At 38.3% G+C, this 13093-nt stretch overlaps 1 protein-coding gene across 2 annotated transcripts in view; it reads right to left on the bottom strand.

The window, feature by feature from the left end:
- Nucleotides 1–348: 348 nt before the first annotated feature.
- CMPK1 (cytidine/uridine monophosphate kinase 1) overlaps nt 349–13093 on the bottom strand; it is a 43728-nt gene continuing 30983 nt past the window's right edge. Inside the window, exons 2-6 of one of the 2 annotated variants that reach the window (XM_025389129.1) lie at nt 11802–11948; nt 6140–6292; nt 4157–4233; nt 3853–3949; nt 349–2485 (exon numbers count right to left, since the gene is read on the bottom strand). In XM_025389129.1, coding sequence (XP_025244914.1) covers nt 2444–2485; nt 3853–3949; nt 4157–4233; nt 6140–6292; nt 11802–11948 — 516 coding nt within the window. In that variant the 3' untranslated portion in view covers nt 349–2443. The remainder of the gene's footprint in view (nt 2486–3852; nt 3950–4156; nt 4234–6139; nt 6293–11801; nt 11949–13093) is intronic. The other variant, XM_025389136.1, reaches the window with a different exon arrangement.

The raw sequence follows: 13093 nt of genomic DNA, 5'->3' as shown, positions 1-13093 counted from the left end.
CTTGGAAGCTTTCCCCACTCCTGCTTCCAGTTGTCCCACCTTTCTGGACTGAACCATGTATACATCTTACCTGTATTGACTGATGTCTCATGTCTCTCTAAAATGTATAAAAACAAGCTGCACACCGACCACCATATGCACATGTTCTCAGGATCTCCTGCGGACTGTGTCACAAGCCACTCATCACTCATATTTGGCTTAGAATAAATATCTTCAAATATTTTACAGAATTTGACTCTTTGCATCGACAGTCCTGAACTCTGCTTTTGTAGTGTGAGAACCCACATATTAAATAGGATACTTCTTGATCTTCAATATGCTTAGAGAACAGACATCTGAACCAACAAATAGCAAAGGCCACAGCACAAAATTTATTGAGATTATTTACTAAATAATTCATATACATCCAACATCACTGAATGGAAATAACTTAATTTTTAAAAATAAGCAAGGCTTAAATTGGGGTCTTTCAAAAAACTCAAAAAATTCTTGGTGACTGTATCTTTAACAAATGGAATGACAAAACTAGTTAAGTCTGATTACCTCAATCAACTCCAAAACTCAACGTTGCCAACATGTTTTTCTACTTAAAAGCAAACAAAAAGCAAAGCCTCATAATTTAGTAATTACCGTGTTTCTTGGTTTCTGTTCTCAAATGCCACAGAAAGATATCTGAGGAAAGGAAGCAAAGCACCTAGTCTCAACAGTCCTTCAAAACTTTAAGGTTGCTTTCACAATCTCACTATAAATACTTAGATTCCTATCTGACAGATTTCTTGACTTATGTGAGTAGGAATGCTCTCAAAACCTTAGTCTTTACTCTTGCTTCACACTAGAGTTGTTTGATTAAACCACCTCTGTATTTGCTGGACTGCAACACTAGGTAAGAACTCATTCCTATCTCTTACAAGAAACCAAGATAATCTCAATACGAATTTTGGTGGCCAGTATGTTACAGTACTTAGCAATACTTTGTTTTCTAATGGCAAGTATGTTGAAAAATTTATCATTAATAAGTGAATTTCATAACACATAGAAATGATTCTATTAAAATATAAAAACATCCATTAACTTGTCCTATTTCCAGTGACTTTAAATATCAAATCTAAGTATACAAAGACAAAATTATTTGCCCTATTTGACCCTGTGTACCAAATGACCTAAGTGCTGAAAATAAGAAACATTTTAAGATTTTAAATCTCATATTAAGAATCTTGGATACCACTTAGGTGACAGAGGAAAAAAAAAGTAAGGCGAAAACAAATTTCTCAGAGATTTTTAAAGGAAGAATTGATGTAAAAGAATATTCCTTTGGGCTCTATAGCCTTTCAAAAATCATTTATCTTTTGGTGCTTCAACATGATGCCAAACAAGAATCTACTGAATAAAAATAGCAAGGAAGGGAATCAAACATTTATAAGATATATTTATTAATTTTCTGACCAAAGTGCAATGATTTTTATATCTTTTTAAACAAATAACTATGAAAAAAGTATTCAAGAAAATAAAACACAAATGGGAAATTTAACTAGATTGCTTCTTCTAATTAATTCTAACCTTTTATTAAGTCTAGAAAACAAAGAAAAAAAACTTTGAAGTGTTACTAAAATGCTAACTGAATCATTTTAGCATAAATCTAGCCACATGCATTTCAAGGTTCCACTGCTAGGAATTTTGTTAAGATCAGCTGAATCATGAATAATACTATATAACAGAGTATAAGGAACACAAGCATTAGATGTGATCCTTGCCCCATACCCTTAGATTATGTCAGAATAAAGCTGACAATTCTGTCAGGCTCTGAACCCCTAGTGCCCCCAGCCCAAATCTTGGAAGCAAAGAATATGCCCTGTCATACAACTTTGTACAAGTTGTAGTAAAACAAAGCTTAAGTTTTTTCACCTTTCTATAGTAAATGGTCAGTTATTTGATAAATACTAAAACGCTGCTAAGAATCCATTTTGAGTTTGTTTACCAAACACATTGTGCAAGAACTGACTACATAAAAAGTTCCTTTGAAATTTGGTCCACAAATTCACTTAAGGTTGGAAATTTAAAACTTGCAAGAAAAAGAGGAAGCGGGTATCCCTAAATCCTAACATGTTGTGATTACTAAAGGGATATATATGCGTACTAAAAAGTTTTGCTCACAGAAGGCACAAACTATAAAAGGGATATTCTTTTTGAATTAAAAAAAAACTAGCTGATACCCTTCTTTGTTTAGTGAGCACCATAACTAAGATGAAGTTAAACCTGAATTCACTGTCTACTCCTGTGACCAAAAAAAAAGAACATAAAAAATTAACTTTGTTTTACCATGTACTTTCCAGCCACTAATTGAGATGTAGTTATGAAAGATTAAAATTGCCTTAAAAAGGGGTCATGATAGCAGCTATCAAAGCAATATTCAAGCATGATTTCAAGGATGCTTTCAGGTTTAGAATTAGCCTTCCTTGTCAAAAATCTGCACAACTTCATCAAAAACCTGTAAAGGAAAAAGATGATAATAATTTTAAAAGCAGGCACTGTTAAAATACCATACAGTTAAGTTCTTATTAAAAATAATCAAATTTGGCTGGGCGTGGTGGCTCACATCTGTAATCCCAGCACTTTGGGAGGTCGAGGTGGGCAGATCACTTGAGGTCAGAAGTTCAAGACCAGCCTAGCCAACATGGCGAAACCCCTCTCTACTAAAAATACAAAAATCAGCCGGGTGTAGTGGCAGGCGTCCAGCTACCCAGGGGGCTGAGGCAGGAGAACTACTTGAACCCAGGAGATGGAGGTTGCAGTGAGCCGAGATCACACCACTGCACTCCAGCCTGGGCAACAGAGCGAGACACTGTCTCAAAAAATATATATAAATAAAATAAAATAAAAAATAGACTCCATCTCCAAACAAGTTCACATAAAAAAAATCAAATTTACATTAATTTTCAAAATGATTCATTTTTTAAAATCACATACTTAGTTTCATCTATTTTACTTTAGACAGTAATATTATATAAATAATACATAAAGTTATGACTATATTACATTCAATTAGTGCTTTTAGGACAAAATATTCTTGATAGGCTACCAATAATTTGATAAAATATAAACTGAAGTGGCTTCTTAGTTCTGATTCTAAAACACAGTTTTCTCATGTATTACATCACCTCTATACAAAGTGTGAATGGATTGAAAAAAGATTCCCTGAATCTTCTTCCCCGGGCCATTCTTTTTTATCTTATGACTATAAGAGGATGAAGATCCAGGGAATCGGGGAAAGGGAGGTTAGGTTCATTAAGAGACACTAGAAATTTTGTTGGGCTTGCAAACCACAATTCAGAGATCACTATTTATGAAAAAAGAGAGAAGTGGTAAGTCATGGAAACCTTCCACCTGTGGTGCTATTTGTTCTGTGGCAGAAGAAAGAAGCCTGGAGCTCTTGAGCTAGATGACTTGCCATTCATGTGATCCAACTCACATTTCTTAAAATACCAGTTTTCTAGTGCTTGGGAGCAAGTTCAGAATTCATAAACCACCCATTTCTCATGAAGAACAAGTTTGAAGTTGTAAACCTCATTTTAGGTTTCACCCAGATAGGAAAAAAACCCTAATTTTTCATTTAGTCCCCAGTGTCTTCTTTTCATTTTTTTTTTTTTTTTTAAGAGACAGAGTCCCAGTATGTTGCCCAGGCTGGTCTCGAACTCCTGTGCTGGGATTACAGGCATGAGCCACCATGCCCGGCTTCCAGTGTCTTGAAAAACTAACTAATCTGTGATAGTATTTCTTTTTCTCCTGCCTACCCCAAAACAAATAATCACGTTTTTATTTGACATATTTTTTTAAAGACAGGCTAGGAACACTTACTTCATCAACAGATTTAGAAGCATCTATTTTCTTGACTTTCCCCATTTCTTCATATAAGTCAATAATTGGCTTTGTTGACTGAAGGTATGTCTGAATTCTGCAAAAGTAAATATTGCAAGGTTCTAGGTATCTATCCTTTCTTCTATATGTTATAGAAGAGCTCACAGAACACTGGATCTGCCCCGACCGATTGACTTAACATCTTAAACAAGCCATTTTACATGTTTAAATGTGACTCTTTTTTTCTATACCAAATAGGGCAGGTCTGGGATTGAAGTGGTTGTATGTAAAAACTGCAAAGTACCTCTTTTCCAAGCTCTCTCTGTTGTCATCACTCCTACCACTACTCTTTCCCCTCTCAAGACATCGTTCAATACAGATCTAAAAAGAGATATAAAGTTATCAAAAACATAAAGATATGAATTTGCCATTCTTTTAACCTGAAAAGAAAACAAGAGTTTAAAGAGATGACCAAAAAAACCCCTGCAATAAACCCAGTGTGTCTAATTCATTAATCAACATGCAAAGTCCTTTTAAAATTAAACATGTGGTTCAATTTATATAAACTAGGTTAAATAAGTACAGAGCATAATAAGAATTCATTCATGACTCAGTTTTTCCTGTGTATTTTTTTTCAAACTGCAATAAAAAGATCTGTATGTGTACGGTCCCATCTCAGATCTATTATTAACTTATTAGGTATGAATTACATGCCTCAAATTTTGTTTCATTTTTGCCTGCTTTTTGATAATTCCATAAATTTCCAAATATTTGAGTCAACATATTTGCATTTGAATAAAGCATCCCTTGTTAATTGTGAATAAACATTCCTTAGTTATAAAGCTGTGGTAACATTCTAAAGTTAACTTTGAAGGGTAAATGAAAACATATTTTTGGGGGTTGGAAGACGAGAGTTGCGTTTTAAAACAATGCAAAAGGCCAGGCATGGTAGCTCATGCCTACAATCCCTGGGAGGCTCTGCACTCTGGGAGGCTAAGGCAGGTGGATCACCTGAGGTCAGGAGTTCGAGACAAGCCCGGCCAACATTGCAAAACGCTGTCTCTACTAAAAATACAAAAATTAACTAGGCGTGGTGTGCACGCCTGTAATTCCAGCTACTTGGGAGGCTGAGGCAGGAGAACTGCTTGAAATCGGGAGGTTGCAGTGAGCTGAGATCATGCCACCGCACTCCAGCCTGGGCAAGAAAGTAAGACTCCATCTCAAATAAAATAAAATAGAAAAGAAAAGAAAAAAAAGAAAAGAAAAGAAAATAAAAGAAAAGAAAATAAAATAAAATAAAATAAAATAAAATAAAATAAAAATAAAATAAAATAAAATAACGCAAAGGCCGTAGCAAGTCGCTCCACCAGAGGCACATTTACAGTTCAACCTAAGAACAATCAACTTCCTTCAAGGTACTAACTACTTCAGGCTTCTTAATTAAATGATTCTGAGAAATGTATTTAGTTATTCAAAAGTATGTCTGACTTCGTTATTAGAACTACCAGAAAGAAAAGTACATTTTTTTGCTTTTTTCAAGATCATTTCACTCTTAAGACAAATCAGGCTATCCTGTACATTTCTTTTTTTTTTTCTTTTTTTGAGACAGTCTTGCTCTGTTGCCCAGGCTGGAGTGCAGTGGCGCAATCTTGGCTCACTGCAACCTCTGCCTCCCAAGTTCAAGCAATTCTCCTGCCTCAGCCTCCCACGTAGCTGGGATTATAGGCGTGTGCCACCACGCCAGGCTAATTTTTGTATTTTTAGTAGAGACAGGGTTCCACATGTTGGCCAGGCTGGTCTTGAACTCCTGACCTAAGGTGATCGCCTGCCTTGGCTTCCCAAAGTGCTAGGATTACAGGCGTGAGCCACCACACCTGTCCCTGTATGTTTCTTTAAAACAGAAAGTTTTCCCAACTTCTCAGAAACGTGTTTCTCTTCCAGTAAACAACACCCTAAGGCAAGATACTCTTTGATAATAATGTCTACCTAAGAAAGTAGTTCAGCTTCTTACCTAATATTATTATGTATGTCAGTTCTTATTTTTTAAAAATCAAAACTGATTCTTGTTATTTTGAAAATAAAGGAAAATTTAGCTCCCCAAGGCTGCCAATGCCAAATAGTTTTTAATACTCCAACAGCAAGACAGTGCTGTTCTGTCCATCCAATCCACCAATTCAAAAAACACTGCTGCCAATATAAAATGTAACTAAAAAATTCCTTTGTTTTTTTCCAATAGTTGACTAACAGTTGCTTAAACCCTACATGGGCAGATGAAGATTTTCATTACCTCATTATTACAGTCAAAAAACAGAACGAAAGATACATCTGCCTTCCCATCCATGGTCTTGTTCCAACCTTGAAGGTTGTCTTGATTTCTTGGAAACCCATCAATCAAGAATTTATTCTTCTGAGCATTGGCAGCCATTGTCTGATCCATTTCCTAAAGGAAAAAGAAGATTTAGGTTCAATACTACATTAACAAAATGAAATTTCTCAAGCATGGTAGTGTATACATGGGTGTTTGTTTTATTATTATTTAAACCCTAAGTAAAGGGTGGAGGGTACATAGCAAAAAAAGACTAGAAGGAAATCTATCAATGTATTAACATGGTTGCCTCAAGCTGGTGTGGTTATGGGTATGTGCTCCTCTCACAACCATCTCATTTTTACACACAATTTTTTTCTATGGTTTCCAAATTTTCTACAGTTAAGTGTATGTTACTTTCACATACACATTCACAAAGTTATAAATAAGCAATAAAAGCAGCAATAAGAGGAAAATAACCATTAACCATTATCTTTGCTTCAGCAACTAGAGACCCTGTCTTGTGTTCCCTTTGCTCTTCCCAAGTCGTTTTGCTGTAGTGGAAAGTATATTACTTCTACAGGTGCTCAACTCTGCTATTCATGTAATTCAAGTCCAACAACACAAAGCTTTGGACAAATATAAAAGACCATTAGCATTAATTATTAATGTAGGATAAAATACTTTTTAATGGAAGCTAATTAAACCCAAATGTCACTGGCTGCCCCAAAACAAAGGGAACAAAAGAACACATTCAGAAAGATAGCAAGAACAACCCATTTCACCATCCTCTTCCAAAGTGTGAATTTAGGTAGAATGTGGGAATATGTAAATATGAGACAGAAATCTCTAATCTCCAAATCCTTGCCACTTCAATCACCACAGGATAAGCGCAAGTACACGACTGTAATAAACCTTAGAGGAGCCTCTATTCCAAAACGAACTGACATTCAGTACTCTCCATGTTCAAACTTCTCTGGTTCCTCAAGAACAATGGCTGTCTTTGATTGTCATGATCAAAAATGTCTTTGATTTGTCCATGATCCCTTTATCTGAGAATTGGTTTTAACCTATCATCTAGCTTCTTTGATATTTGCAAAACTTCAGCAGAATGCTTTTGGGCCTCTGCTATAGCCTTTCTACCACAATTATGGTAGTGGAAGATATCTGAAGAACGCACATCAATATCATACTCATTCAGCATACACTCATTCGAGGTCTACCATCAGGGAACATGAAGAGCAAGGTCATGACTCTTGTCCCTGGGGGGAGTCACAGTTGAGTGCGTGACAAATATGTATACACACATGTGCTAAGTTCTATAATCAAGTATGCAAAGGATGCTATAGTAAAACAAAGAAGTCAGCACAAACTGCAAGGAAACTGCCAAAGAAAGCTTTTCCAAAGAAGTGGCAGTGGAACTGAATCCTGAATAATGAAATGGCACGTGTAGGCAGATAGGGATCAGCGTCCTCCAGATAGTGGAAACTGGAAATATAAATGAGAAAGCAAAACCGCTTAAATGAATCTATTAGCCAGCACAACTGACTCTTAGGATATGTGTGGAGAGTGGTGGGAGATATGACTGGAAAGTAAGCAAAGAGTAAGACTCATGAAGAACTTTGTATGGGACACCAAGGAGTTTGAGTGTTATTCTGGAAGCAATAGAGGAACATTTAAGAATTTTAGGCAGTAAAATAACAGGCTCACATTGCCTTTTAGAAAAAAAATCACTCTGACTGCACTGAAGAGGATTAATCAGAAAGGGACAAAAATGGATTAAAAGCAAAAAGACTAACTAGGAGTCAGTATAAAGATGGATTAAAAGCAAAAAGACTAACTAGGAGTCTCTACTGATAGTCCAGGTAAGAAAAAAAGAGGATGTGGCCGGGTGCAGTGGCTCACACCTGTAATCCCAGTACTTTGAGAGGCCAAGGTGGGTGGATCATGAGGTCAGGAGTCCAAGACCAGCCTGGCCAAGACGGTAAAACCCCATCTCTACTAAAAATACAAAAATTAGCTGGGCATGGTGGCTGGTACCTGTAATCCCAGCTACTCAAGAGGCTGAGGCAGAGAATTACTTGAACCCAGAAGGTGCAGGTTGCAGTGAGCCGAGATTGTGCCACTGCACTCCAGCCTGGGTGACAGAGCGAGACTCTGCCTCAAAAAAAAAAACAAAAGAAAAAAAGAGGATGTGAACTAAGGTGATAGTAATGATAGAGAAGAGACTAACAGAAGAGGATTAAAAGAAAGATAATTGGAAAGATACGCTCACTGAATGGATTTGGGAAAGTAAGGAAAAGGCAGGAGATATAGATTGATTCCCAGATTTCTGCCTTGAATAGCTAGGTAGATGGTAGAACCATTAAGCAAGACAGGAAGCAAAGGAAGATCACATTTTAGACAATACACTCAGCCTCTGACATGCTGATTTTGAGACACTTGTGAGACATTCAGATAGAGGCCTAGTAGTTAGGTAATTAAAAATATATGTCTAGAATTCAAAACAAACATTTTGTTTTAGAGCTATAGACTTTAGCAACATTAGCATAGTGAAAGCTTTGGGTATGGCTAAAACCATCCAGAAAGAAACACATAAAATGAGAGCCGAAGAAGACCAAGTATAAAACCCTGAGTAGCATCATGGTTTTGGAAACTTGCAAAAGAATAACTATTAAAGAGGATTGAGAAATAGCAGTCACTCAGTAGGGAGAAGAAAAAGAGATGCTGTCATAAAGAACAAAAGAGGAATGATTTTCAAACAGACTGATCAGAGTTAAATACTACAAGAAAAATAATGACTAAAAGTATTATTTGATAGAGATCATCATTGGTAACACGCAAGAGCAGCTGCAATGGAGACGGACACAGAATCTGACTGCAAAGGGTTAAAAAGTAGAGAGTGAAAAAGTAAAAACCATATAGTCTGCTCTTTCACAATGCTTTCTCTGCTTTATAGAGCAGAGAAAGGACATTAGAGAGAGGGAATGGGGAGAGAGGATTTGTTTATTTTGCAACAGAAGCAGGTTACTTCAACCTCTGAGACAAGATGTAAGAAAGTGTTTATGAGCCACTTTTCATCCCCAATGTCTTTAGTTCCAACCAGATGCTTATATAGCTCTTTTCCATCAGGCTTCAGCTATTTCTTGTTGTTCCCAATATTGCACTTCTTTTTCTTCCTCACTGTTCTTATATGTGAAAATACCTGTTAATGATTATAGTTTTAGGAATCTAGAATGAAAAGTTACCTAGTAAATACAAGGTGTCTGTTTTTCAGATGTGACATACATTCATTCATTCATTCACTCATTCATTCATTCGAGACGGAATCTCGCCCTGTTGCCCAGGCTGGAGTACAGTGGCTTGATCCCGGCTCACTGCAACCTCCACTCCTGGGTTCAAGTGATTCTCCTGCCTCAGCCTCCTGAGTAGCTGGGATTACAGATGCCTGCCACCACTCCTGGCTAAATTTTTTTTTTTTTTTTGTATTTTTAGTAGAGATGGGGTATCACTATGTTGGCCAGGTTGGTCTTGAACTCCTGACCTCGTGATTCACCCACCTTGGCTTCCTAAAGTGCTGGGATTACAGGTGTGAGCCACCATGCCCGGACTTTTTTTTTTTTTTTTTTAAGAGATGGAGTTTCACTCTGTCACCCAGCTTGGCGTGCAGTAGCATGATCTCAGCTCACCAAAACCTCTGCCTCCCAGGTTCACGCCATTCTTCTGCCTCAGCCCCCCGAGTAACTGGGATTACAGGTGTATGCCACCACACTTGGCTAATTTTTTATATTTTTTGGTAGAGACGGGGTTTCACCATGTTGGCCAGACTGGTCTCGAACTCCTGACCTCAAGTGATCCCCCTGCCTCGGCCTCCCAAAGTGCTAGGATTACAGGCATCAGCCACTGCACCAAGCCTCAGATGTGACATATTTTAGTTTTGAAAGCTATTAAGTCTTAGCATTTCACATTGAAGCTGGTGATGCACCAGAAAAGTAGATACCATGGCTGAGCGAACATCAATGATGAGAAGGACGTGGGTTAAAAAAGAGGAAGGGCCATGCGCAGTGGCTCACGCTGTAATCCCAGCACTTTGGGAGGCCGAGGAGGGTGGATCATGAGGTCAGGAGAGCGAGACCATCCTGGCTAACACAGTGAAACCTTGTCTCTACTAAAAAATTTAAAAAAAAAATTCACCGGGCATGTTGGTGGGCGCCTGTAGTCCCAGCTACTCGGAAGGCTGAGGCAGGAGAATGGCGTGAACCCAGGAGACGGAGCTTGCAGTGACTCGAGTTTGCGCCACTGCACTCCAGCCTGGGCGACAGAGCGAAACTCCATCTCCAAAATACAAAAAACAAAAAACAAAAACACGAGAAAGAAGAAAGAAAGAGGTTTAGGGGCCAGGCACGGTGGCTCACGCCTGTAATCCCAGCACTTTGGGAGGCTGAGGCGGGCAGATCACCAGGTCAAGAGATCGAGATCATCCTGGCCAACATGGTGAAACCCCATCTCTACTAAAAATACAAAAATTAGCTGGGCGTGGTAGTGCACACCTGTAATCCCAGCTACTCTGGAGGCTGAGACAGGAGAATCTCCTGAACCCGGGAGGCGAAGGTTGCAGTGAGCCAAGATCGCGCCACTGTACTCCAGCCTGGCGACAGAGTGAGACTCTAACTCAAAACAAAACAAAACAAAAAAGAACAAAAGAAAGCAAAAAAGAAAAGGGAGCAGGGGAGGGAGGATAAAAGAAGAAACAGAAATGGAAGAGAGTAACTGTCTGAATGTTGGGAAGAAAGGACCAAGTGCACATAAATGGATGTTAAGTTGAGCTACAGGTGATCCTAAATCAAAGTAGAGAATCCTTGCCACGGTCCGATTTCTTCCCAGGTGAAAGCAAAGTTTCTAGTTCTGCCATTCTCAAGCATAACCACCTTCCACAAGCAAGAAATTCAATACTTGGAGCCACATGTGGTGGCTTTCTCCTGTAATCCCAGCACTTTGGGAGGCCGAGGTGAGAGGATCACTTGAGCCCAGGAGTTCCAGCCTAGCCTAGGCAACATAGTGAGACCCTGTCTCCACAAAAAATAGAAAAAAATTAGTTGGGTGTGGTGGCATGTACCTGTAGTCCCAGCTATTCAGGTGGCTGAGGTGGGAAGATGGCTTAAGCCTGGAGGGTTGAGGCTGCAGTGAGCTATGATCAGGACACTACACACCAGCCTGGGTGACAAAGACACTGTCTCAAAACAAAACAAAACTTTTGATATTTTTCATTACACACATGAAAGGTGGATTTATTTTTATTATTAATGTTGTTTGTTTATTTATTTTTGAGAGGAGGTCTCACTATGTTTCCCAGGCTGGACTTGAACTTCTGGGGTCAAGCAATCCTTCTGCCTCAGTCTCACAAGCAGCTGGGACTACAGGCATATGCCACCACTCCTGGCTTTTAAAAAAAATTTTTTGTAGAGATGGGGTTTCACTAGGTTGTCCAGGCTGGTCTTGAATGCCCAGCCTCAAGTGATCCTCTTGCCTTGGCTTCCCAAAGTGCTGGGATTACAAGTATGAGCAACTGCCTGGCCAAAACGTAAATTTAATTTCTTGTTTCCTCGCTGGTTTGAACTGGTTGGCATTCATTCACACTCCTTACCCTCTTTAATAAACTGATGGTTATCTCAACTGGTACAATCTTTCCTTCTTTAATGTACTTTTCAATAAGTTCACCATACTGTGAATCTGGGTTCTTCCTTTCATCACGAAGCAGCTCTCCTGCAGAAAGGTGTGTGTAGCCATATTTCTGGAAGAAGCACACATAAGAAAAATATCAGAATTCATTCAACCCAGTGGTGGGATTATACTTTTTTCTTTTGTATCAATTTCTATATTCTAATTTTTCTACAATAAAGAAGTTTTGCTAGTATGTTAAATAATAAAGAAAAATTTAAGATATTTCACATAATCCAGTTTCTTAATGGGTATCTTTATTCTTCATAGCTATAATGTTCATGTAAATATATCCTGGCTGGGCACAGTGGCTCATGCCTGTAATCCCAACATTTTGGGAGGACGAGGTGGGTGGATCATGAGGTCAGGAGTTCGAGACCAGCCTGAACAACATGGTGAAACCCTGTCTCTGTTAAAAATACAAAAAATTAGCCAGGTGTGGTTGCGGGTGCCTGTAATCCCAGCTACTCGGGAGGCTGAGGGAGAAGAATGGCTTGAATCTGGGAGGCGGAGCTTGCAGTGAGCCGAGATCGCACCACTGCACTCCACCCTGGGTGACAGAGCAAGACCCCGTTTCAAAAAAAAAAAAAACAGAAGAAGAAATGATCAAAAGTGTATTTTATTAAAGGTTTTTTAAAAAAATTCCCATCATTTACAGAAAATAGAAATAAGTACAAAATTGTTTAACTCCTTAAACTCAATTTAAAATTATTCCCACACCATTTATAAATGCCTACTTTAATCACTGAGTATACACAAACTTCTGAAAGTTGGGTGCAGAAAGAACTTTATAAAAAATGAGGTGTGACCTACCTTCCCACTTACTATAGACCCTTTTTGAAAAGCATTTTTCAACTACTATCCACAAAATTTTATGGCAATTTTATTTCCCAGTTTATTTTGACTCCTACTTGGAACTCTTTGCTTGCCGAATGCTCTACTCTGGTCTAGTGATTATAGCATATGGTAATATTGAATAAATGGAAAGACAAACAGTACTAAACAATGGCAAACACTCAGTGAAACACCAATATACAGAGCACTCTGTAATGCTCTACTGTATGAACAGATACATTTAGAAGCCCAGTTAGTAATTTAGAAATTAGAACATAGTTTGCTTCCTGACATGGGAGAGTTCAATTTTGCAAGCTTTATATTGCATTAAAATGGGTGTTGGGTCTGGTATCACTTTAGGTGATGGCTCACGCCTGTAATCCC

Source organism: Theropithecus gelada, chromosome 1, assembly GCF_003255815.1.
Source record: "Theropithecus gelada isolate Dixy chromosome 1, Tgel_1.0, whole genome shotgun sequence".
Taxonomy (NCBI): Eukaryota; Metazoa; Chordata; class Mammalia; order Primates; family Cercopithecidae; genus Theropithecus; species Theropithecus gelada.
This window is presented reverse-complemented; position numbering and strand designations above follow the sequence as displayed.